Genomic DNA, 25,052 nt, shown 5'->3' with positions numbered 1-25,052 from the left:
AAAATTATTTATATTTTCTAAAAAATAAATTAAAGTTATGACATAGATGCTTGTGAATGTTTGATGTGGGAAAATAGATGAAGAAATTAAATGGGCAAAATTATAATTGGTTCAGATTGAGGTCGACAAAGAGGTACTCCCTTCGTCCCAAAATATAAGTAGTTTTAGGGTTGAACACAAGTATTAAGAAAGTCGGTAGAATTAAATAGGTGAAAGTTGTTATTGGTTGAGAAGCGGAGCTAAGTGAGAAAATTGAATGGTGAAGGGCTGTGATTAATTGAGAAGAAAATATTGGTGAAGAAATTATTATATTTTGGGACAAATCTTAAGGGCTAGAAGTTGTTATATTTTAGAACGGATGGAGTAGCTAGTTTCATTTAAAAAATATCTTAAAAGTAGTTATATTTTAATACAGAGAGGACTTGCTCGTCCACTGCTTGAGAAATTTATGGAGGACGCACGCGTTGGTCGTAGCTATCACTCATCAGCAGCTGCAGTTGCTGAGCTTGCCGTTGACGCTAATACTATATATTGGAGCGAGCGATGGATCGATGGAGTATACAACAGCAGCATTCAATGGCGTGGCAGAAATATCTCCACGCCATGAGCCACGGCAGCCTCAAACGAAGAAAAATAGACCCAAATTACAACCCGATCGACGTGCACGTTTTACTGAATCGTTGACGCGAAGCTTCTATCCCGTGTTGGATATACATCGATGCTCATCGTCGTCGTCGTCGTCGTCGCAGTCGCTAGCCGTGTGTGTCGGCTGATGCCGATGCCACCGTTGCCGCGACCATTTCGCCACGCACGAATTCATCTTCAAAGACAAAAAAAAATAAACAAAAACAAAAACAAACAAACAAAAACAAAACTGCAACGGCGACGTGCTTTGTCCCACGGTCATGCACGCTGCCACGGACGATGTCGCGTTTACTGAAACAGAAGACGCGCGCAGCACACATCTTTTGCAGTGGAAATTCTACAGAAGAACGCAGCAGTGTGCGTTACAGTAGAAAAACCTTATAAAAGTTGTGGACATTATCTCTCCGCTGTGTATGTGTTCAATGTGCACCATGGCGCGACCGTTGCTGTAGGTGAATTTTTCAGGGATCTTTGCAGTTTTGCTAGTGACAATAAGAAGTGTTTTGTTTGGTTCAGTACAAGGTTGACTCGAAAATTCAGCTGAATTTGTATGGCTCGTGGTGCAGACAACAAGATATTGCAGATATCACCACCATTCAGTTAGAGTTGCTGTTACACAGCTGAGCTCGACTCAACTGGACAAAACTATGGTCCCTGGGCGGTGAGAACCAGGCATTACTGATGAACAGGAAGGTGTCAGGCCGCTGGCACTAAAATCTGGGGTACCAGAACATGCCCTTGATGCCTTGAGGGTCAGCTTCGAATCCCAAGTTCTTGTAGAAATCTACAACTGCAGTTAATAAGAACGAATTATCAGAAAGACGACCTTTTTAGTGCATTGAAGCAACATTGATAAGCTGCACATTCTGGATATCATGAACAGAACGACCATTTCCATTTCCCTGCTGCAAGTCGCAGCAATAACTCGCCACAGCAAGAAAATTATGTTACTCCCTCCGTCCCAAAATATAACAACTTTTATCTCTCAAGATTTGTCCCAAAATATAACAACTTCTCCACCAACATTCTCTTCCCAACCAATCACAATCCTCCACCATTCACTTTTCCCACCTACCTCCACTACTCAACCAATCACAACTCTCCATCATTCACTTCTACCTATTTTCTTAATAACCGTGTCCACCTCTAAATATGCTTATATTCTGGACGGAGGTAGTAATGAATATTCAACATTTTGGTTTAGAAAGGTGCTATCGAGATAAATGGCACAGTTGAGTTAATGACTTCAAGGAAAGTAAGCCACCAGTTCACCCACCAGTAAAATTTGAGGCAGCCAGGCAGGTGCACTTACCAAAGGCATATATCCATTCAATCACTCAGATTTGGATAATGATGTAATGGCCTTATAGGAATAGGTTGAAACGAAGACAACAGCCTTTTCAATAGCATAAAATTTCTACAAATTCATCTTTTATGGTTTTCAATTACGTTTTCATCCACAAGAGTAAATCATGTGGTACCTTTGGTAGCCAGTCTAGTTGTTGCAGTACTCAAAGGATCAAAATATTTGCTTGTTTTCTACTCACTACAAAGATGACTTAACAGCAAACCAAAGGTAAATTCGAGCTAGCAGTGCTACTTAGACATGGCTTTTGTGAAAAAAGGGAGGTGTGTGTGGTACTGTGGTGGTGGTTGTGGTTTTCTACCTTTGTTATCTGCAAACAGCGTAATATTGCTGATGTCTCTCTGGAGCAAAGTTCGGATTACTTTCTCCATTAACGCTTTACCAAGACCTTGACCCTGAAAATGTTAAAACAGGTATAAACCATTATAAGTAACCTTACATGCCAAAACAGTGAATTCAAGTTCATCAATTCACCTGATATGAAGGGTCAACGAGAACATCCCAAATGGTAGCATTAAAGGCATGGTCTGAAGTTGCTCGCGCCATACCAATTAGTTGCTTCCTCTCTTCTCCCTCTGTCAAATAACTTCTACAAGTACACTAAGATGTTCATCATCTAGAAAAATGAATTTCTGCAAATAATCTTCAGATTAGAAGATGTGGTTTGACTAACGCTTAGGATCATAAACGAGCCGCTAATAATGAAACAACGAGGTAAGCACCTGCTTTTGAAGGCATAGTAACTGAATGTAGTGTAGCAACCAGGTAACTGTTTCTTAAGGATGCTGCTATTTTGGTTAGGGGTCTGCGTGGCCATCCCACCTATGAGATGAACATCATAAACACAAACATCTGTTAAAGAAGAAACTACCGAGGAACAACATGAACTTGGAGAAAATTGTGATATATATTCCTTTATGAAAACAGGATGTGTTACTACAAGGTGACAAATATTTTAATAATATTTCATTTAGCTCTATTTGGTATTTTCGAGTGTACTCAGCTATAATAGCCAGTTTACACTGCATAAGTGGTCCCAGTTAGGCCATACAATAGTTACTAGGTGTGTTAGTGAACGAATAATGGTTACTTATTTAGAACCTTGACTGCAAGAACTATCAAATGATTTTGGAGAAAGATCACCTTGTCGCATAAAGCTTGGAGATCATACACATTAACATCTCCAGCTGAAGAAAATATGATCTGCTCTGTGCTGCCATCAGCAAGTGTCCTTTCTAGGAGTACTAGTTCCTCGGGCAAAGGTTCTTCCTCTTCAATTGGTGCTGATGGTGGCTCTACTGTCTCTGTACTGTTATTACTCTTCAAAAATCTGCAAAGCAAAAGCATTAGATTCTCTTTACCATACATGACAGATCTAAGGAGCATGATATAAGCATGTTGCTTCAAATGTACACAGCACATAGTTAGTCTACATACTCCCTTGTTAATTGAAGAAAAAGATATAGAAATTTTATCAATCTAGTTTCTCTACAAGACCTGAACTGTAAGGCTGAGTTCTTTTCGGCTGTTGGCTGTGGAGGCAAGCCATTAGCGCATGAATAATTGAGTATTAATTATTACAGACTTGAAAATGGGTTGATTTGATTTTTTTTAGGAACTTCTATATAAAAAGCTTTTGCAAAAAAAAGCACCGTTTAGCAGTTTGGGTCGGGAAGCGTGCTACCGGAAAATGGGGAAGTTGCAACTTCCAAACAAAAAAACGTAAGGGCCTAGTCTGTAAACACCCAGGATGTTCCGGTCCTACTACATCTTTATATTTTTTAGTTTTTCAGTTCCCCCTTTGTCGCAGGTAATGTGAGAAATTAGTAGCTTTCACTTCTCATAGAGGTAGGAATTTCTAACGAGACCATTTTCATATTAACACATACTACATGCTATAGTATGTAGATTTATGTGAAAATATAAACATAGGGTTTAAGCAAGGGACACAATGTATTTTACCCGGATCTAAGGGAGTCCCACAGACCAGCCTTCAAGGACCAAGTTGCCGCAGCCCGTTTTTTACCTGCAGCGTAAACACGATAAGAGTGTACGTACTAGTTCAGCAAATAACAGCTAAACTTCATGAACATGTCATGAACAAAAAAAAAATCAACCAAAGAGAAGTTAGGCAGATGACAAAACAACAAAGAGAAGGTCCACAAGTTTATTTTGCCGTGGAGCTTGGACAACTGTGCAGTCTATGATTATCTAGCTGGTAGCTAGTAGCCGGTAAACCATCAAACATGGCGTATTTCTATATGCAAACCTAAGAAATAATCTGAACCACCATTCTCACCAAGACCCATACGGATAAATGCCAGAGTAATTTAGCGAGTTGCAGTAGCACGAAATGCAGGATCTGCAGAATGGTGCTGCTTACCAAATGTTTGGAAAGATGGGACAAAGGAGCCAGAGCAAAGCTTTACTTGTTTACTGACGCTGTAATTCCTCGATTAAGCAGTACATCAGTTCGTTGCAAGTTATTTGCAGACTCTGGAACACTAATTCCTAATCCCATCCAACAAGACACTAGATTGGCATCTACCTACCCTGGCCGGCCATTGTTAGCCTAAACATTTGGATGTCTGTAATTCCTATTCGCACCAAACGACTACTATACTGTGATTATCCGCTGCAACGCGGAAGGGAGCACCGCACCGCACCGCACCGTACCTTGCGCGTGGTCGTGGAGAAGCCGGCGCGGCGCGGGGGCTTTACCCCGGGCCCCCAAACCGCACGACGCCGTGGGGACGCATCTGAAAGAGGACGGTGTGACGACGGCGGAGGCGGAGGCGGAGGCGGCGGGCGCCATCCTTGCCGGATAGTGCGGCCCGGTGATTCGTCGCCGCGCGCCGCCGGAGTGGGCGCAGCCGAGGCGGTCGCCGCCGGGAGGAGGAGGAGGTGGTGGTGGTGGTGGTGGTGGAGCTCGCTGCCGTCGTCTCGTCGCAGATAAGGTCGGGGAAGGTGGGTGGTGGACTGATGGAGTGGTCAGTGGTAGCCGATTCCTCCTCGCCGAGACCGAGAAGAAGCCGAGGCCCAGGCGGTCGGCCCATCACCACAGGAGTTTGGCATGATTGGGCCGCTCGGTTATGGGCCTCTAATTTAATCTAAACTCTTATTTCCCTGTAAAAATTGAGAAGATAAACAAAACAAGATGAGCTATAAATGTATTATTAAGTTATGAGTATTAATTATCTCGAATTTAAAGGAAATAATTAATATGATTTTTTAAAACAACTTTTTTATAGAACTTTTTTTAAAATAACGTATCGCTTAATAGTTTAGGAAGTGTGCATGCGCAGCAGGAGTAAGTTTTCCTATCTATCCGTTGCTACCGAACGCGGCCTAGTTCAATTGTTGGGACTAGCTATATCGAGCTACATTTTTTCGTTAAGAAAACAGATACTCATTTTTCAATACACTTTTACATTGCAAATTTCATACTTTATAGTACTATAAACTTCATATATTTACAGTGTAATTTTTAAATATTACACTGTAGTTTTTTTCCTTACTACTCACTATATACAAAGGAAAAGGATAGTTAGCAATCACATGGTGGAAAAAGGTTATTGAAATCAACTAATCAAGCCAAAAATGTGGTGCCAAGTTTTTTAGCAAAACCATAGTTTTTTAGGAAGAAGAAGAGAGAGGGTGAGAGGGAGATTAGAGCAAAGCTTTATGCCTTTATCTACAGGCTACATACACTGACATATCTACTTAGCAATCCCTGTAGCTATGGTGCCATGCCAGAATCCAGATTGCAAATAGGATCCGGATCAACAGAGAGATACAGAAAGGAAAAGCATCCAACCTCTCAACAGCAAAATCTGGGGATTATATTGCTGTCTGCTGATGGCTCTTTGCATCCACTTATGCACCACAGGATTCACAAAGAGCTTCAGACGACTGCATCTTGTGCAGACAAGAGGCAGAAGAAAAAAGATCAGAGACAGTCAAGTGCACTATAAACAAAGGACAAACAGCTAGCCTGGATCTGTAACTGCACAGCACAGAAAGAACTAAGATCTAAGCTGCCCAATGAACTGCAGCCTTGCAGCGCAAACAACAGAACAGTGCTTGCGCCGGAATCATCTCATGGCAACCAGGAGCGCCGCAGCCATGCCACCCAGGGACATGGCCCAAACGATCAACCGCAGCAGCTACTGTCCTCCTGAGCGGGTAAAGTACAGTTTCATCATCAGCTTGCACTTGCAGGACCTAGTTAAGAAACCAAGCAGCAACAATCAATCGGCCAAGTGAACTAGGACAATAGTAGGAAGGCAACTCAAATTTATTCTGTAATGTTTCTGAAGAATTGGAGACCGGGAATGAATCCGAGATACCTGAACACCGGCAAGGACATTTTCAGAGACTAGCTCAGACGGCGCAACCGCTGCCCAGCCGTCGACGTAAACCACCTCTATCAGTACCAGCCATACACCAATATCCTCAACATCTGGATGGTGTAGCTCCATGTGATAAGTGCAGCAGTCTGAAGAGAATGACGACGTGCATAGGACGCAGAAATTATCATGGAGTAGAGCCTGGGTACTGTAATCTCCTGTTGCAAGTGCCTCGACCATGTCCCTCCCTTGGTCCTCTTCTTGGACTTGGTTAAGCTGGAAATTTCGGATCACCATTGTTAATGAATTCAGTTTGGCATGAGCAGTTAACAACGAAGCACAGAGGTTTCCACTATTAATTTGTGCACGAGCAAATACCCAAATACTAATATACAAGATAAATTAACAGCATTAGTAAGTAGCAACAAATTTACATAGCATATGTAGCAGGATATATTCTATTTTCAGTTATCTGAAACGAAAATGGAGCCTCTTTTATTGCTAGATGACCAAAATACAAACTTCTTTTTTTATCCTGGTTTTGCACATGCTTTTGTCCAAGAAACCTGTGCACGATCAAGGCAACAAGAACACATCCACAAATCAAGATGGCCAAGAAACCCTACACCAGAGGAAATTGTAGGCACGCGTGGTTCCAAGCACAACTCGAAGTATGGACAAGAACTTACCTTGCACATTGTACAGCAGTAGAGCGCGTTTGTTGGCTTCTTGATTCGTTGGTGGCAGTCCACGCAGCTCGAGAAATCCTTCTTCCGCCCGTACATTGGTGGCACCCATGGTCTCAACAGGATCCAGTTCGTCTGTTCGTCGCCTCTCAATCTTTGTATACCTTCCCAATCGTACTCGGTGCCCACTGGGTACCTGGCGAGCACAGCGGGGTTTTCAGCGAGCAACTCAACCTGCGAGCGAGAATAAGATGAGACACAAGAGGCTCGATCGAAGAAGAAGAAGAAGAAGAAGAAGAAGAAGAAGAAGAAGAAGAAGAAGAAGAAGAAGAAGAAGAAGAAGAAGAAGTCTTCTTTCGAACCGACCGTAGCGACACGGGGAAGGCCCTCTTCCGGGTGGTGATGATCCCAATGTTCTTTGCAGCAGTGGTCGCAGAAGGAGAGCCAGCAGTAGAAGCAGAACCTGTTTCGCCTGCATGTCATTCTCCAATCCTCCTGGACCAACCTCTGGAGGTAGAGGGGCTGCTCCATTGGAGGCTGCCTTGGAGCCTGCAGCTTATCCCCTCCCGCTTGCTAGCTCCTCTGCTTCTTGGCGTCCGCTACCCCTGTTCTTGCGTTCTTGCGGCTGCTCGCTGCTCCGCTACCGATCGATTCTTCCCCCTTTCTCTTCTTCTCCTGCTTGCGATCGATTCTTCTTCGCCCTGCTCTCTGATCGCGAAGGCTTCTTGCGATCGCTTATCTACACCTGTTGATTGATTCTCTCGGATGTTCTTGATGCCGTCGCAATGTTGCTCTGCTCTCTGATGTCTCTTTCTTTCTTGGGTCTTCTTGTTCGTGGAGTTCTTGATGGAGAAGAGCCATAGGCATAGCGAGCGGGAAGGCGAGTGTTTAAATAGGAGCGGAGGCGAGCGGATGCTGATTCGATTAATGGGCCTCTTCTTGGAGCTTTTACCCGGCCCATTAATATATTTCTCTTTTTTGTCTATTTCTTCTTCCACTTCTTCCCGTTTCGATTTTGTTTGAGGCTGCGCGCGCGCGAGAGGGGAGAGAGGCTGACGAGAGGGAGAGGAGGTGGAGAGCGAGTCGATCTGGGCGGGGGGAAGAGGAATCGCTCGGGGGATGCCTCCGCTGGAGGTGGAATCGCTTCAAGGCCTCGCAGTTTTGTCGTTTGGTTCTGTACTTCTGTTTCCTCCCTGTGTTTGTGGCTCTTTTGCGCGATTGAATGTTTGAATTTTGGTGTGATTGGGATAGTTAATCGAGGAAAAATAGAGATTCGTCTTGTGAATTGTGATGTGCGGAGCCCGCCCACCGGAGGTAGATGGTGATGAACCCCCAATTTCATTTCTATTGTCAGTTTCTTATATGTTTTTGGTTAAGTTTCAGCTATCAGGTGTGGGCTTTTGCTGTCGTGGGTTAATTTTTCTGTTTTGCTCTGAATGGCAGATTCATGTGGGAGCGGTTTCAGCAATTGTCCCCTTTCTGCTTATCCCGATAATATATGCCAGTTTTGATGTAATGAAATGGTAGTCTCCTTGCTTGATTAAGGTGTAAATCCTGCTCATTTCCTCTCCAGAGAGTAGGTTAGGCAAAATTCAGACACTTTTTTATAGGGTCTTTTTTTTTTGAGAACTGGAGTAAGCACAGAATACAGAGCCGTAGTGTAGGGACAAACATCTTTCAGGCTTCAGCCACAGAAACACAGAATAGCAGAACCAAACCACTCGTCTGACCGTTTCGTATAGCTACTTGTTGCATTCTAATCGGGACTGATGATTAACACATGATTATGTTGATGTTGTCTAGATATAGATGTTCTCATTGCGAGCTTTGCTTGGAAAGAAACACACGATTTTTTTCGTAGCGGGGAATCAACAGTCCATCAAACTAATCAATCGAATAACCGTTCAAATGAGTTGTTGGAGCATGGGAGGCAGGAAAGAATATTGTGAGATTATTCTCTTAGTTGTTCAGGATTGTTGACGAACAACAGTGTTGCCAGCACTCTGTACAGTTTTCAGTTATTCCTTTTCTTTCAGCCTTGATCTGCCTGTGTTAAAATCATCTCCTACCAATGTAATGCCAGCCAGCTTGGTTGGCCTTCCGAAAAAGAAGTGTTCAAGTCTTTTGTTAAGGACCCCTCCCCCCCTCTCTCATTTTTGTTATTATTCTATTTTATTGAAATCTTGTGAATTTTGGAATGTTGTGTATTGTTTGCAACTCAGTGCCTTTTTTTTTCCTGAATTCAGTGGCTTTTAATTCAGTGTAGTTTGGTTTTGCGGATGATCATGTTTTACCTCATCTGTTAAGACTTCTGCCAGGTTTTACTTGAGCTTTGTTTCAGGCTCTACCAGTGCTGTTCTATCGGAGATGATGCAAAAGGAATCATTGTCAACTTATACTGGAGCAGCATTGTGTCTTTGTTGATGCTGTGAATGATGCTACTTCTGCGTATCCCAGGCCTTTGTGTTGGATTTTCTGGCAGAGATTGATTGAAGAGAACCATTGGGGATATCTATGAATGAGGAAAGGGCCTCACGGGCTGTAGTTTTCTCTTTTTCTTGTAAAAGTTTTTAACTTCTTATTTCTGTCAATTATGCTATGGTTTGTAATGCAGAGGCATCATGTATGTGTCAGTCAAGTATAGCTAATAGTGTGGATCTCTTGGTGCAATTGTAATCAATGTTTAGTGATGAACTCGTATGGTTTGGTATTAACCTGAGCCCAGTATGATGTTTAGCGTTTTACACAAACAAAGAGATACTCCAAAAGGGAGTATTTGCTTTCACTGAAATGAAATTTTGGCCTTACTAGTTGCATGCACGGCCTATGCGCTTAACTGACAAAAGGGAATAGTACTCCAAATATAACAGTGAAAAGCATCCAACATCTCAACAGCAAAATCTAGGGATCTCTGATGGTTCTTTGCATCTATTTATGCACCACAGAATTCACAGGAGCTTCAGATGAATGACTGCATCTTGTGCAGACAAGAGGCAGCAGGGAAAAAGATCAGACACACTGAGACAGTCAAGTGCACTATCCCACATTTGCTACAGTAACAAAGGGCCAACAGCTAAGCCTGATCTGTAACTGCCAAGCACGGAGAGAACTAAGATCTAAGCTGCCCAATGAACTGCAGCCTTGCAACGCAAACAACAGAACTGTGCTTGCACCAGAATCATCTCATGGCAACCGGGTGCGCCGCAGTTATGCTGCCAAGGGACGTCGCCCACATGCTGAACTGCAGGAGGAGCTTCTAACCTCATGACAGGGTAAACCAGAGCTCCACCACCAGCATGCACGACCTAAGTTCAGAAACCAAGCAGCAACCACTCAAGTTAGGACACATGAGGCAGCTCAATTCTGTAATGGATTAAATCAAGCTCAATTCTGTAGTGTCTCTGAAGAAATGGAGACTGAGATATATATACCTGAACACCATGAAGGACATCCTCGGGGACTAGCACAGACGGCGCAACCGCTGCCCAAGCATCTACGTGAACAACCTCAATGATCTGGTCGCCATGAGCGTTAGCCTTTTCTGGATGGTGTCGCTCAATGTGCTCAGCGCAGCAAGCTGAACAGAAGGACGACATGCATATGGTGCAGAAACGATCAGGGCGATGAATCTGGAAGTAATTTCCTGCTGCAAGTGCCTGAATCATGTCCCTCCCTTTGCCCTGGTGGACATGGTTATGCTGTCCAATGGAAATTTTGGATTACAATTAGTGAGGTCACTTTCATATGAGCAGTTAACAACGAAGCAAAGAGGTTTCCTCTATCTGTCCATCGATCGAAGAAGATATGAAATGAACAGCATTTTCTTGCACAGATAAAATGAACATCATTAATTTTCTTTTTTGAAGGTCAACATGATCTTTTTGAGAGCACATTAGTACCACACTACCACATTGACTAAGCATCTCAAGATATATTTTATTTTCAGTCATCTGAAAACGATAATGGATTCTCTTCTTTTACTAGATGGCTAAACTAGGAACCTATTCCATTGGAGTAACCAAGATTTCTATATTGGTTTTGCACAAGCTTCCGTCCAAGAAGTAGAACTTGCGCACGATCAAGAAAGACAAGAACGCATGATGCGCATCCACAAATCAAGATGGCCAAGACTCTAAACAAGAATTAGTTGTAGCCACGCACGGTCCCAAGCACAAATTTTGAAGTATGAACAAGGACTTACCTTGCACATTAAACAGCAGTACCTCGCCGAAGACTCCCCGATTTTCTGATTGCAGTTAACGCAGGTTCGACCACGCCCTTGTAATGGTGTCATCCTGGGGTTCAACAGGATCCAATCCCGATTCCAGTCTTTCACTCTCTGTATATAGTTCCAATTGTACCCCCAGCGACCCACGGGGTACTTGGCGAACGCCGCGGGGTCTCCACTTCCGAGCAACCCAATCTGCAACAAGAAGAAAAGGAGGCATGGGGGGCAACACGCACGAGAGGCTCAGCTCAGCTCTCAACTCGATCGGAGCGCAAGAAGTCAAGAACAAAGAAGAAGGAAGAAATCTTTCGAACCGACCGTAGCGACTCGGCCGCGACCTCCTGCCGGATGGTGACGATCCCAATGCTCGGGGCAGCAATGGTGGCAGAAGGGGGACCGGCAGTGGAAGCAGAATCTGCCTCGACGGCACATCCTCGTCCAGTTCGCCTGGACCAACCTGTGGAGGTAGAGGGGTTGCTCCATCGTCGGAGCCCCGCAGCTTGCTATCTCCTCTGCTTCTTGGCGTCCGCTACCCCTGTTCTTGCGTTCTTGATTTGCTTGCTGCTCCGATACCGATCGATTCCCCCCCCCCCCTCTCTCTCTCTTCTTCTCCCTGCTCTCTTGGTTGCTGAGGTTTCTTGCGATCGCTTCTCTACACCCGCTGATTGATTCTCTCGGATGTTCTTGATTCCCTCGCGATGTTGCTCTCCTCTCTGATGTCTCTTTCTTTCTTGGGTCTTTGTTGTTCGTGGAGTTCTTGGATGGGGGAGAGCCATCGCGAGCGGGAAGGCGAGGGTTTAAATAGGAGAAGAGGCGAGCGGATGCTGATTCGATTAATGGGCCTTTTCTTGGAGCTTTTACCCGGCCCATTAATATGTTCTTTTTTTTGTTTTGGTCTATTTCTTGATTTCTTCTTCCACTTCTTCCCGTTTCGATTTCCAATCAAAGTTTGAGGCGGCGAGAGAGAGAGAGAGAGAGAGAGAGAGATTGACGAGAGGGAGATGAGGCGGAGAGCGAGTCGATCTGGGCAGGGGGAAGATGAATCGCTCGGGAGATGCCTCCGCTGGAGGCGGAATCGCTTCAAGGTCTCGCAGTTTTGTCGTTTGATTCTGTTTCCCCCTGTGTTTGTGGCTCTTTTGCGCGATTGAATGTTTGATTTTTGGTGTATGATTGGGGATGGTTGGTAGAGGCTATTCGGCGACTCGGCCTGTGATGTGCGGAGGCCGCTGGAGGTGGATGGTGATGAGCACCGATTTCATTTCTAGGGTTTTGGGGGGGCGGATGGGAGGAGCTGGATTTCATTTCTAGGGTTTGGGTCACGGCTTCACATCGTCAGTTTCTTTAATATTTTTTGGTTGGAGTAGCTTTCAGCTATCAACAGTGGGATTTATCTGTTATCACTTCAATTTTGCTCTGGACAGCAGATTCGTGGGGGAAAGCGGTTTCAGCAGCTGGTCCCTTTCTGATGGAACGAAATGCAAGTTTCTCTTCTGATTTGGGTGTAAACAACTCCTCTCCAAGATATCAGAGGAAGCGAAATTCAGACACATTCATCAACACCAAACTGAAACTATGGTCTACCAACTATCTACAAGGTACCAACTTAACTTAGGGCACAGCCTCCCGAAACAAACAACACTGAATTGCTCTTTGTTCAGAACTTTGGTAAGCATAGAATGCAGAGCCGTAGTGGCACTCGCATCTTCCAAGCTTCAGCCTTCGGCCACAGAATAGCAGAATTAAATCGTTCATCTGGCTGTTTCGTGTAGTTACTTGTTGCACTCTGAGTAACTACACTCTGATCTGAGGATTCGATTATTAGCATGATTGTTTGTTGTTGTTATTGTTGTTGTCGTCGTCCAGTTATAGAAGTTCTCATAGTATCATGTATCAATTCCAACTTGGTCAAAAATGAAATTGCTCAAGACTCTTGTTAAGGAGTCCCTCTCATTTTTTTACTAGTCTATTTGTTGAAATCTTCTGAATTTTGGAATGTAGTATCATGTTTGCAGATCAGAGCCTTTTTTTTTCCTTGGTCAGTGGCTTTTAATTCGGTGTAGTTTGCTTTTGCAATTGATCATGTTTGACATCTACCTGGTCCATTACAGATTTTATTTGAGCTTGTTTCTGTCTCTACCAGCACTATTTTATCGGAGGTGATTATTAGCACTATTTGATTTTGGTTTTGCAAAAGGAATCAATTATCAACTTATACTGGAGCAGCATTGTGCCTTTGTTGATGCTGTGATCCTTTGTGTTGGATTTTCTGGCAGAGATTGATTGAAGAGAAGCCAGAGGGGGATAACTATGAACGAGGAAAGGGCCTCATGGTGAGCTTTGCTTGAATCCATCCACCCCTGTTGCGTTGCGTCGCCTAGGAGCCCTTTTTTCTGGTGGGCTGTAGTTTTCTCCTTTTCTTGTAAAAGTTTCTTAACTTCTTATTTCTGTCAATTATGCTAAGATTTGCAATGCAGAGGCATCAAAACTGTATGTGTCTGTCAAATATAACTAACAGTGTCGATCTCTTGGTGCAATTGCAATCAATGTTTTGTGATGAACTCAAAGGGTTCTCAACTTCTCATGGTGTTTTACACAAAGAGATATATATAGTGTTTTACACAACGAGACATTTGCTTTCACTGAAATGAACTTTTGGCCTTACTAGTTGCATACACGGCCTGTGCACTTTAACTGACAGAAGGGAATAGTACTCCAAAATACAACAAAAATATACATATTGTGAACCACGTCTTTGTTTTATTCCTGGATATCAAGAACCCGAAAAAATTGCTTATTGTGACACTTTCTGGCTGAAGAGCTTCTTCCTGATCTGCAGGAGAGAAGAAAATGAAACACTCGTATCAAATCCACTGAATTACCATGCATTGATGGATGAGGTAAGACATATATACCTCAGGAAGCTTTTGCTTGAAAGAGATTTCCACCCTCGCATCCAGCGTGTTGTCGCAGACGATCTTGCCGTCCTGCGATGCAATCACCACACCTCCAGAGCTGCAAAATTAGGGACACAAATCAGCTTCCGATGAAGTAAGCGTTAGCACGAGCATATTACTGGTGTATCAGGTACTAGGAAGCAACAAGATTGTGTGTACCAGAAGGGGCCATGGGCGTCACGGGCGGTCTTGGGCGGCGGGAGGTAGACCTTGCCGTCGATGAGGATCTTGGGGAGGTTCACCTTAGCCTTCTCGGCGTACTCCTTCTTCGCCGCCTCCAGCACCGACTCGACGTGCCCGCGATCCGCCTCCCGGCACCGCAGCACCACCGACGGCTCCCTCAGCCGGAGCAGGCTCTGAATTTGATCAATGATCTCTGAATCTTTTCTCTGAACCAAAATGTGCATGGATAGCTAGATACTCCCTCCGTTTCACAATGTAGGACTTTCTAGCATTGTCCACATTCATATATATGCTAATAAATCTAGACATTATTATATATATAGATTCATTAGCATCTATATAAATGTGGATAATGCTAGAAAGTCCTATGTAGAGGGTGTGAGGGGATTTGGTGGTGATCACCTGCACGATGAGGCCCTTGAGGACCTTCCTGTAGGCGGTGGCGTCCTTGGTGACGCGGAGGAGGCTCTTGCCGGCATCCTCCTTCATCTCGCCCACCACGCCGTCCTGCGCCCGCAGCACCTTGATCCGCGCCGCGTTCAGCTGCGTCGAGTACTCGCTGCAACCATGCGAAAGATCAAATCCAAACACAGAGTTAATAATCAGGAACGACACTGATTCGATCACCACAGTTGAACATTTTTTCGCAAATATGCAGTTGCTATCGATCGAGATCTTTTCTGTGTGATGCTCACATCTTCCTTCCAACGTCCACCTGCTTCGCCTTGCGCTCGTAGTCCTGCCTGATCCTCCGCTTCTCCGACTCCACCAGCTGCAGCTTCTCTATGTTGAACTCCTGCATCACCCCCATCAAGATCGTTTTTCAGTTGACACCATTTCTGAAGAACAGAAGACGAAGGAGATCAAATTATTTATTTTACCTCCTCCGCGGCCACCGAGATCTCGCTGGCTTTCTCCTCGGCCTCCTGCAGGATGAACCTGACCATCTGCTGGATCTGCTTCCCGACGTCGGCATCGTTCATCTTCGACACACCGATCCCGATCCCGATCCGATCCAAACTACTCTCCGCGAAGTGTGTGTTCTTGGTTTCTGAAAATATGTGCCTCTGCTAGCTTCGGGAGACGATGAAACTGTTCTTCCCCCTCTTGGATGGACGAGAGGCAGAGGAGGAAAGGCCTACGTAGAGTTCGGAAAGGATCAAAGGAGAGGTGAGGAGGAGAGGAGCGCGGGAACCGGTCGTTGCCCTTCCCGCCAAATCTGGACTTCGATTTGGGCTCTCGATCGACTCTGGATTTTCGGTTTTTGGGGTTTCTGTGGGCTGTTCGTTCGGTGATGGACGGCCCAGTTTCATCAAGCCGGCCGGCCCACTATTTGTATCAAGAGATGGGCCCAACCCAAATAGCCCATTACGCGCGCAACGACGGCCACGACGACGGTTGCCGGCGCGCGCCGCGGGGTTGCGTCGTCGTCGTCGTCGTCGTCGTCGGCGGCGGCGGCGGATCCTTTTTTATATTTTCCGGCGTGAAGGCAGAGCTCGGGCAAGCACGAGGGGTCCCCGGAGGCGCTGGTACGTACGCGCTTTCCTCCCCTGCGCCATCGTCTTAATTTGTCCTCTCTGAGCTCACCGAACGCATCGTCCGCTTGATCTTCCCATATCCCGTGGTGGGTGATGCCGGTCGTCGGCTCGTCGCGATAGGGAGTTTGCTGTGGTAGGGGATTCTTCTAGGGTTTTTGTAGTCTGGAACTCGGTGTAGGATTTGCGCTATCTGAGCATTGGTGCCGGCAACCCCACGCGTGCATGCTAGGTGTTCGGGGAAATTCCGATCAGGCCTACGTTTTACAATGCATCTCTGCGGCGGTGATTACTCAGTGGTAAGCTGATTTCTCAGTGATTGCACGGTGATCTTCTGGCCTCACAGTGCAGTGCAGTCTTCATGGATGCCGACTGACCTGGCATGACATTGAAACTGATCTGGTGGTCATCTCGGACTGGGAGACAGGGAGATCACTCGACCGCTCTTTTTTGTGGGCTTTTGCTCAGTGCTCACTCATGCAGTCACACGGCACTGTGGAAACCCATGATAATGCAGCAAGTAATGGTTCAGTGTCCCTCCAAGGAAAGTTGCATCATTGTTTGGTCCTGCGGTTTAGAAAAGGAAGAGAAAATCCTTGATATGCTGTGTTTGGTCAAGTTTATTGTTGCTACTTGCTGCCTTTGTTGTAAAGTTTGCAATATTTCTTTTAGACTGGTAAAGTTTGCAATATTCTCGATGCTTTTGCCAATTGAAACTTATTTATATTCTCAAAGTCAGTATGGTGTGCTTCTCGGTCCATCTGCAGACTGCAGGGCTGTGTTTGGTGGTGTTGTGTAGACTGTAGTGGATGTCTCGGGTATTTTTGCTTACAACCAGTCCCCATTGACGTTGAGACTCTGCTTCTATGGTTTGTCATTGAAGTCTTTTTTTTCCTAGTGGCTGTCAACATGTACTTCAGCATTGTTGATCTTCTGAGTTTGCATTTGAATGTAAGGTAAAAATTGATTAAGTTGGTCCTGTTTACTTTTTTGGACTGGAACTGGATTGGGTAACTTTTTTTCTTGAATCCCTCATAGTCAATAAAAACTCCACAGTCCACAGGGTTGGCGAACTGCCAGTAGTGAGCTGGTTGTGTGGTTTATTGCAGCTTGAGAGGCAAGAGCAACGTAGATATAGTGGTTGATGGTTGGAAAACTGTCACAATTACATGGCTTTGGACAACATTGCCATGCATGACCATCTGAAACTCTGGATTTCTCATGCCTCACATAAGCTTCTTCTTGAACCAGTGTTACGTTGGTGTAACATATCCCCTTTCCTTCTTTTCATTCTGTTATTGAATGCCAACCTTTTGGATCGCTGAGTGAAATATATAATTTAGGTGGGTTGGTGCCTTGCTAAAAATTCTAAAGTTGGGAAAGTGAAATGGCACACAAGCACAAATGATTAATGTCTCATTTCAAGGAAACTGGTACTTGAAGGTGCCATCATTTTTCAGCTAGATCATCCATCAAACAACAGCTAAGATGTCGCTTTTGCTTTTTCCTTTCCGGTGAAAAAATATGGTCTAAGTCTTCCTGCCTTTGACATATTTAAGTTTGGTGAAGTACTTCCTTTGTTCTCAATGATTGAGGCTGTAGTTTTGCAGTACTGCAAATTTCTAAGGCTTCCCAAGTACAATCCAGGATCCATCATTTGTTAATCAATTTAACATCTGGAAACAGATAGAAGCAAGCACTACAGGAATGCTGTTATAATAAGACACGTTTACAAGTACAGCACTAACCATATGATGTCATTATTTTAGGGTTTTATGATAGTTTTCACCATGTTATGTGTTAGAAGAATACATAAGTTCACTGTCTTTTGGTTGGCTATTGAGCACAAAATATGAAGGCCCCCTGACAAATTAGGACCTTATCCTCTCCTCCTGTAGCTGACAGTTTTTCGGTTCCAGTAATCAGATGGAAACAATGCAGGTCCATGACATCCACAGCGCTAGCACTGCTGCCTGCACTTGTATTATTTTCTACCCCTGTAGTTGAGAGGACAAAAATGATACGGCTGATTGCATTGTCGTCCAATACAGACAGTTTTGCAAGTGCAGGACCATGCATTATCGATGGGAGGACGGTGATCAGGGAACGCATGGCATGTGCAGACGGGCTTGACTGCATGTTACATGTATCCTCCCCAGAAGTTTGACATGAGGAGCCAGCAGTTCTTCCACTGATAACTGATGAACGAAGATTCCCAGTCATCTGCATCAGCAGGTATTTGTTTTGTTTAATACGTAGATTACTGCATAATTAGTTGTGAAACTGGATAGATTAGATGCGCTATACAATTGACTGACTATAACATCCTCTCCATTTTATAATACCCGGTTCGAAACTTTGACAGCTAATGCATCATTCACAAAAAAAGAAAAAGAAGAACAGACTCATGTGATACAAATCTGCTCCAGTTATTTCCTCTGTTCCTATTACTGTTCCAAAATTACTGCTTAATGCGTTAGAAAATCGCGATAAATTAATCAAGATCCTTTTCAATGTTGCAGCAGATGAACCGAACTGTGAGCTGCACAGATGGAGCCATGGAGAGCACTGCATCTGGGTCAATCAACAATTATGAACGTTTCTCCCTTCCATTCGCTCTGCCCTCATCTGAAGAGGACCACAGCACCTAACGACCGAGATGATGAACTGTGGACTGGAGAGCACCACACACCCCTCCCGGATTTCCTGGCGAGGTGATGAGCAGATGAAGCTTGGCGATGCAGCGGCGGCAGGCACTGCTCTGCGCGTGAACTGCAGCCGTGCAGGAGGAGCCAGATCCCGGCACAGTGCTGGGCAGGCAGTGCCCCCCCCACACCATATGCCCGGCTCCTGGGCGATGATGCAGCAACTACCGGGGTCGCCATCGCCCAACCGAACGTCTCGCCGGTGCCCTCCCGCCCCCGGCCGAGATATGCAGCCACCAACCTACGGTGTGCGCCCGAAAGTGACCACATCTTGCCATGATGGGTCTGGATGGCCCTCCCCTTCCATAATTTTCACATTTGCACACCCAGAAATGAGTGGTAGTTCGTTTTCGTTTGACATGTTAAGAAGATGCTTAGCTTAAGCTTTTTGGGTGAACCGGTCGATGATATAGATTAACGTCGAAATGGAACATCAATAAAATATGGATGTAAATTGAGTCATGGTTTTATAAATGAGTGATAGTTCGTTTTCATTTGACATGTTAAGAATATGCGAGCTTAAACTTTTGGGTGAACTGGTCGATAAAATATATTAACGTCAAAATGGAACATCAATAAAATATGGGTGTAAATTGAGTCATGGTTTTGTAATGGAGGAACATCTATGGGACTCCTCCATTTGTAATTTTTTGGCATTGTAATTTTGTCAGAGCATGAGCTTGGGAAGGAAATTCCTTTTGTCAGTGTAATCCAGTGCATAATACACCAGCACTGTCCACCATATGCAGATGGTTTCAACTCGGGTTGGGGCCACATGTACATTATTGTTGGTAGTGCTGTACTGTTCAGTGTACATGACCATCCTCGCAAGTACTCTGCAATTTGCCAAGATCTGAAGATCTGGAGTTCTGGACCTCATGTTCGGTACACTGTTCGTGTTTTTGTACACTGTGCCTCCTTAATTTCCCTGATTACTCCCTAACACAAAGCTGCTTTACCACTTTTGCACGGGTTCTTAAACTTTAAAACCGTCCAATCGTACGGCAAAAAAAGATGTATCAGGTGGGGTGGAACACTACGAATACAATTAGTGAAGTACAATTGACAACCTAGAAAAAATGTGGCAGAAATTAGCCCACGGCTCGGATCGGATCAGATGAGATGAGATCTCCTTGTTCTTTGATCCAGGCTAGATCCAACCCCAACATGAAAGAGAGTAAGTGCTAGCGATGTACTCCGTAATGATGTGAAGTGGAAGCATCATCTGAGACGCTCGTTTCCGATCGGACGGCGTGGGGAGGAGATCCGAGTGCACGTGCACCTTCTAGGATCTAGCTCCGGGGTTAAGCTGCTGCACGTTGGCCTCATTTGACCACCATTAGCCATTGCCCAGTGTGCCAACCTTGCGAATACAATATTAGAACTTAGAAGTTTATATTACATCACGTTACATCTAGTAGTACTATCTCCGTTCCAAAACGGAGGTAGTATAAAGAGTTTTAGGCTTAAATACGGGTGTGAAGAAAATAGGTAGAATTAAATGGAAGAAAATTATGATTGATTGAGAAAAAAAAGTTAGTGGAGAATTTGAATGGTGAAAGATTGTGATTGGTTGAAAAGAGAAGATATGTGAAGAAGTTGTAATATTCTGAGATAAATTTTAAATGTTAAAAGTTACTATATTTTGATACGGAAGGTGTAATAATCATCATCGCAGCAAAATCATCCACTGAGCAGTGACCACCCACCTGATTACTCTAACCCAACCAAACATCTCTGTACCTTCTTTTCCAGAGATAAAAGAAAACATTTGTTCTTTTCTTTTCAGTTTTCACTGCACAAGACCATAAACCGACTGACACGTGGGCCCCACCACACCCTGGTCCCACTACTCCCACACCTCGCCCGCGCCGACTTCTCGCCTCTCTGACTTACCGCATACTTTACTCCACCACCACCACCCCTCCCCCTTTGCCACCGCGCCCACCCTTCAAAGCCACCCCCAACCCTCACCGACAGGTGGGGCCCAACTCCTCGTGGGTCCCGCCCGCCATTGTCACCGTAGCGGGTCCCACGCGCGGGGGGCGATCACGATTCGCGAAAGCCTTTACGGCGAGAAACAAAAACAAAAGCTTTCACAAGGCAGCGTGAGGAGGAGGAGGAGGGGAGCTCAGCTCACGCAGAGGCGACGACGACGCGCACGCGCACCGCCCTCCTCCCTCCCCGCGATCTCGCCGTAGGGGATCTCGTCGGCGGCGAGGAAGCAAAGGCCGAGGGGGCAGCGGCTGGGGAGGGGAGGGGAGGGGAGAGCGGCATTGGTTGGAGCTTGGAGGAAGTTGGGTGTGTGTGTCTGGGGGTGAGGGTGAGGGATCGGATCGAAGCTTCTGGAAGGTTCCGGGCGCGGATCCGGCTCGGTGGGTTGCTCGCTCGTGGCTGGAGGTAGCGGCGCGCTGGTGGTATCGGCTTTTGGTCTAATGCTTTGCTTCGGTTTGGAGTTTGGAGGTGGGGGTTTTATTGATGCTTTTGGTTGGGTGGATTTGTTGCTGCAGTTTGAGCGGGGGGAGCAACTCTGAGGTTTGGTTTTCCTGAGATGGAGGACCTGCTGGGCGCGGAGGTCGGCAAGAACGACTATGACTGGTGATCATCGATTTCGTTTTCTTCAGTTTCTTTCTTTTTTTTTTGTTTGTTTCACCTTCGCTGATTTTGATTAATCTCCTTTTGTTGTCGGTGTGGTGATCTTCGTAGTGTATTTGGTACAGCACAAGTTTATGTGAAGTTGTAGCTGTATTTTTTTTTAAATCTGCTGGGTTGACTTGAATTGACGTGTTTTGGGCTGGATTTGTACTGAACGCTTGTTTTGGGTGGTTTGAGTAGGCTTGATCTTGGAGTGACATGTTTTTGTTTGTTTCGTAAAAGAGGATATGCTGCATTGCCCCCAGAAACGTCACTCTTCCGGTTGTAGTTGTGATGGTTGTGATCGTTTCTCGTTAAGGATGGCCTTGGTGATTGCAGTTGGTTGGAATTGAATCGCTGTGCTGAGCAAACGTGAAATATATGAAATATGCAATTGGATGGATAGGCAGTTAGGCAACCTGTGGGGACGGGCTCCTCTTCCCTTGGAAGGCCAATTTGATGTTAAACTAGGGGAGATATGCTGATACTAATTTGGGGATATTAGCAGGAGCATGCCACGAAAAGAAAGATTTATTTTTGGGCCAAATGTGCCATTAATATGTTGTTCCCACAATATATAATTGTAATCGCTTATGACTTTTTGCTGTGAAAACATAATCAATCTGTTTTGGTTGTTTTCTATAGTATTTTAAAAGCTTGTAGTAACTATATGGTTTCTTGCTTGATTGGTTGTCTGTTCCTCTAGTCCATACATGTTTAGCATTTGTTTCTACTATAATGAAACATAAATTGTGATGCTCTTCTCAGGCTTCTTACTCCCCCTGGGACACCCCGTTGTCCTGTACTGGAGGTTGCTGAGAAAACACCATCCCCAAATATATTACCTAAGCGCACTGCCACTAGATCATCGTCAACCACCAGAGCGTCGAGGGTATGTACTATGTATTATTTGTATTAGAATGGACGTGCTAAATTTTGGAGATTTGCTTTTGCAATCTAGTTTAAGGCTCTTTTTCTGCAGATATACTTCTAATTTCGTAGTTTCAGTGACAACCTGTACCCAATTTTCTAAAGAAATAAGGAACAATTTTATCCATGTTGCATTGTAACAACACTCAGTTTAGGGATCAATACCTCCAGATATATATCTCTGATGAATAGTTGCTGTCTGGGCTATGCATCCTTTTTCTTTGGCTGCATGATCTTTGGTAGTATGAAACATTTTGAGCTCCTACAACCTGTTTTCCTGTTAAGTTTTCATTAATGACACATAGTCTTAAGTCTTAACCAGTGTAGAAAAATGGGATGCAGCTGATATTCAAATAAGTGTTTTGATCTGAAAAGCTTTCAATGTTATTGTCATTTTATTTCTTCGAGGGAAAAATTTACTCATTGTTAGCAATTGAAGGTTTCACATTAGATTTCAATAATGAACAATGCATTGAAGTATTTCCCAATATATGCCACAACTAGATACAAAAACAACTTTATTTAATGAATTGCATATTGGAATTGAAGACCACCCAAACCAGGGAGTCTGGTGATAACACGTTTCTTGCTTCTCTACCTACTCGAACTACCTAGGCAGTAGTTGCATAATTACTCTCGGGGCTTTTTTTTCTCCTCCTTGATTAATCTTGGTTATAATTAGCATTTTTATGTCAAACTACGTTGTTTTGCAGCTTTCAGTATCTCAAACAGAGAATGGTCATTCTACAGCTCCCACTAGACCAGCTAGAAGTAACTCTGTCACTCGCCCTTCTATTCAGTCCACTCTCATGTCTAGCTCCAACAGGACAGCAGTTCTCAATACAAGCATTTCCTCCGTCAGCTCAAGACCTACAACCCCAAGTAGGCGAAGCAGCACTGTTGTTGCACCAAAGCAATCAATTGCAGCTTCACGCCCTGTTCCAGCAAGGTCCTCCACTCCTGTTAAAACTCGTCCATCTACACCAACCAAAACTCGCCCATCTACTCCTGTGAGAACTCGTCAAACAGCCAATTCTACAAGCGACTCAGCTGCTGCCAGGACCACATCCGCTCAAAATTCAAGGCCATCAACGCCAACCTCTAGATCACGTGCTATGCCCAATTCATCTTCTGGTGCAATTCCTGCAATGAGCCGCCCAGGTGCATCTACAATTTCTGCAACAAGTCGCTCAAATGCATCTACAATATCTGCAACAAGCCGTCCTGGCTCATCCTCAAGTAATGTACCTGGGATAAGCCGTGCCACCTCATTGTCTTCAAGTACAGTTCCTTCAATGAGCCGCTCCAGCTCACGTTCATCCACACCTACACGCCAGCCTGCAATGCGCTCATCGGCCCCTGCTGTTGGTCGCTCGCCTTCTGTTGGGCGGAGTTCTAGCATCAGTAGCTTGACATCATCTATCAATCGACCTGCAGCAAATGGTGGCCGGAACTCAGCACCTTCATCGGCTCCGTCATCTCGTCCAAGTTCCCCTGGTCCACGACCTCGAGCTCCAGTTCGTCCACTTGATATCCCTGATTTTCCAAATGAAACACCACCAAATCTTAGGACAAAACTGCCTGAACGGCCACTATCTGCTGGTAGATCACGGCCAGGCATGGCTTTAGGAGTAAGATCAACCTCAAATACTGAACCATCAGCTGCCTCAGCTCCTGTAAAGAAGGTGTCTGTGCCTGCTATGAGTCGAAGTAAATTTTCTGATGCACCATCCAGGACACCTACTCTCACAAATGGACGCCAAAACAGACAGAGTGAGAGGTCTACTGTGGATAGTCAACCTAGTAAAGTCTCCAGGCCTGCCACAGGGACAGATAATGGATTTGGGATGACGATGTCAAAGAAGTCACTTGACATGGCAATCAGGCACATGGTACGTTTCTTCCTGTGTTTCCATCAGATTAGTAAAACCCTGCTTTGAACCAGTTAGGATTCTGTTTGCATTTAGCCAGAATTTGTCATGTACATTTGATTCGACATTGCATGAACCATGACTGTGTTGCAGTGCCTTTTCTTGCCATACGCAAATCACAAGTTCAAAGAAGCTAACATTACTCCTTGAACTTGTGACAGGACATTCGGCAGAACTTGGGTGGAATCCGTGGCGCATCCCTCTTCCCGCATAGCATCCGCTCAACCGCCGGCAAGGGCAGGCCAGCTCGAATGTCAGATCCTGGGCACACCATCTCAAACGGAGACCACCGGCACTACGCCGACAATGGCAGCACCAACGGGCACTTCTCCGGGGACTCCAATGGGGCTCTCTCGCGCAACGGTGGCAGCTCGACCGACTCACCCGACCGGGGAAGCATCGGAGGCAAGGAGACGCTGAGCGAGCTGGACATGTACGGCAGCTCGCGCTACGAGGCGATGCTGCTGAGGGAGGACGTGAGGAACACGAGCTGGCTGCACGGCTTCGACGACAGCAAGCCCGACCAGAGCCCACTGTTCGACCACCGGTTCGAGCCGCTCCCAGAGCCCTTCAGCCCGCTATGACGAATGCACGGTTGCCGCTGCCTGTAAATCTGCTGTTCCATGGTCTGCTTTGCAAGATGTGTATGCCATTCCATATGTTTTCTGTTTGGTTCTGTTTCAGGTTCTACACGCTCTTCCCTTGGGTACAATACTCTGCTGGTAATATTTTACTTTACCGATATAAGACGGAGAGATTGTGGGGTGTGGCTCATTTAATTTATCCCTGGAGTAGGGATTGGTTTCCACGTACTGTTGTACTGAGAATCCACAAGAGTATAGGAATTGATAAAAACAGTAAAGATTTGTAAGTTATTGTAATGCCATTGGTTTCTCATGGATGTTA

At 45.1% G+C, this 25,052-nt stretch overlaps 3 protein-coding genes and 2 long non-coding RNA genes across 8 annotated transcripts; 3 read left to right on the top strand and 2 right to left on the bottom strand.

Moving 5' to 3' along the window:
* Positions 1-839: 839 nt before the first annotated feature.
* SNAT1 (serotonin N-acetyltransferase 1, chloroplastic-like) lies at positions 840-5,011 on the bottom strand. The gene is made up of 7 exons (NM_001402574.1): positions 4,688-5,011; positions 3,974-4,037; positions 3,155-3,341; positions 2,734-2,833; positions 2,486-2,586; positions 2,313-2,406; positions 840-1,435 (listed from the first exon to the last, which is right to left on the bottom strand). Exons 1-7 carry the CDS (start codon positions 4,824-4,826, stop codon positions 1,356-1,358), a joined length of 765 nt encoding a protein of 254 aa, NP_001389503.1. The 5' UTR covers positions 4,827-5,011; the 3' UTR covers positions 840-1,355.
* Positions 5,012-12,202: 7,191 nt separating this feature from the next.
* Positions 12,203-13,832, top strand: LOC136351190 (uncharacterized). Of its 2 annotated transcripts, none has more exons than XR_010741392.1 (4): positions 12,203-12,359; positions 12,462-12,605; positions 12,699-12,869; positions 13,548-13,832. It is a non-coding gene; the product is annotated as an uncharacterized lncRNA (long non-coding RNA). The 2 variants fall into 2 exon arrangements; XR_010741393.1 differs by having other exon boundaries at positions 12,696-12,869.
* Positions 13,821-15,549, bottom strand: LOC4339122 (V-type proton ATPase subunit E2). Its single transcript, XM_015784781.3, has 6 exons — positions 15,293-15,549; positions 15,107-15,207; positions 14,814-14,970; positions 14,388-14,584; positions 14,187-14,286; positions 13,821-14,104 (listed from the first exon to the last, which is right to left on the bottom strand). The coding sequence occupies exons 1-6, from the start codon at positions 15,392-15,394 to the stop codon at positions 14,066-14,068; spliced, it is 696 nt and encodes a 231-aa protein (XP_015640267.1). The 5' UTR covers positions 15,395-15,549; the 3' UTR covers positions 13,821-14,065.
* Positions 15,550-15,773: 224 nt separating this feature from the next.
* LOC107281127 (uncharacterized) lies at positions 15,774-19,252 on the top strand. Of its 2 annotated transcripts, none has more exons than XR_010741394.1 (3): positions 15,774-15,940; positions 18,016-18,181; positions 18,469-19,252. It is a non-coding gene; the product is annotated as an uncharacterized lncRNA (long non-coding RNA). The 2 variants fall into 2 exon arrangements; XR_010741395.1 differs by having other exon boundaries at positions 18,472-19,145.
* A 1,638-nt stretch (positions 19,253-20,890) lies between these two features.
* On the top strand, positions 20,891-25,052 carry LOC4339121 (putative GPI-anchored protein pfl2). 2 transcript variants are annotated; one of them, XM_026025633.2, is made up of 5 exons: positions 20,891-21,051; positions 21,162-21,249; positions 22,054-22,177; positions 22,929-24,107; positions 24,308-25,052. In XM_026025633.2, the coding sequence occupies exons 2-5, from the start codon at positions 21,203-21,205 to the stop codon at positions 24,728-24,730; spliced, it is 1,773 nt and encodes a 590-aa protein (XP_025881418.1). In that variant the 5' UTR covers positions 20,891-21,051; positions 21,162-21,202; the 3' UTR covers positions 24,731-25,052. The 2 variants fall into 2 exon arrangements, with proteins under 2 accessions (XP_025881418.1, XP_015640265.1); XM_015784779.3 differs by having other exon boundaries at positions 20,891-21,068.

Source organism: Oryza sativa, chromosome 5 (assembly GCF_034140825.1).
Source record: "Oryza sativa Japonica Group chromosome 5, ASM3414082v1".
Lineage (NCBI taxonomy): Eukaryota > Viridiplantae > Streptophyta > Magnoliopsida > Poales > Poaceae > Oryza > Oryza sativa.
The sequence above is the reverse complement of the archived record's forward strand: the minus strand, read 5'-3'. Positions and strand labels throughout refer to the sequence as shown.

What these genes read in the sequence shown, in the direction of transcription:
- SNAT1 (NM_001402574.1), bottom strand. Translation starts at nt 4,826, where the DNA reads ATGGCGCCCGCCGCCTCCGCCTCCGCCTCCGCCGTCGTCACACCGTCC. An exon ending in TACTATGCCTTCAAAAGCAG is followed by an intron (nt 2,587 to 2,733) that starts GTGCTTACCTCG and finishes GTTATTTGACAG; the next exon opens with AGGGAGAAGAGAGGAAGCAA. An exon ending in GCTGTTTGCAGATAACAAAG is followed by an intron (nt 1,436 to 2,312) that starts GTAGAAAACCAC and finishes TATTAACTGCAG; the next exon opens with TTGTAGATTTCTACAAGAAC.
- LOC4339122 (XM_015784781.3), bottom strand. Translation starts at nt 15,394, where the DNA reads ATGAACGATGCCGACGTCGGGAAGCAGATCCAGCAGATGGTCAGGTTC. An exon ending in TCTCGGTGGCCGCGGAGGAG is followed by an intron (nt 15,208 to 15,292) that starts GTAAAATAAATA and finishes GGGGTGATGCAG; the next exon opens with GAGTTCAACATAGAGAAGCT. An exon ending in GTGGACGTTGGAAGGAAGAT is followed by an intron (nt 14,971 to 15,106) that starts GTGAGCATCACA and finishes GCATGGTTGCAG; the next exon opens with CGAGTACTCGACGCAGCTGA.
- LOC4339121 (XM_026025633.2), top strand. Translation starts at nt 21,203, where the DNA reads ATGGAGGACCTGCTGGGCGCGGAGGTCGGCAAGAACGACTATGACTG. An exon ending in GGCAAGAACGACTATGACTG is followed by an intron (nt 21,250 to 22,053) that starts GTGATCATCGAT and finishes TGCTCTTCTCAG; the next exon opens with GCTTCTTACTCCCCCTGGGA. An exon ending in CAACCACCAGAGCGTCGAGG is followed by an intron (nt 22,178 to 22,928) that starts GTATGTACTATG and finishes GTTGTTTTGCAG; the next exon opens with CTTTCAGTATCTCAAACAGA.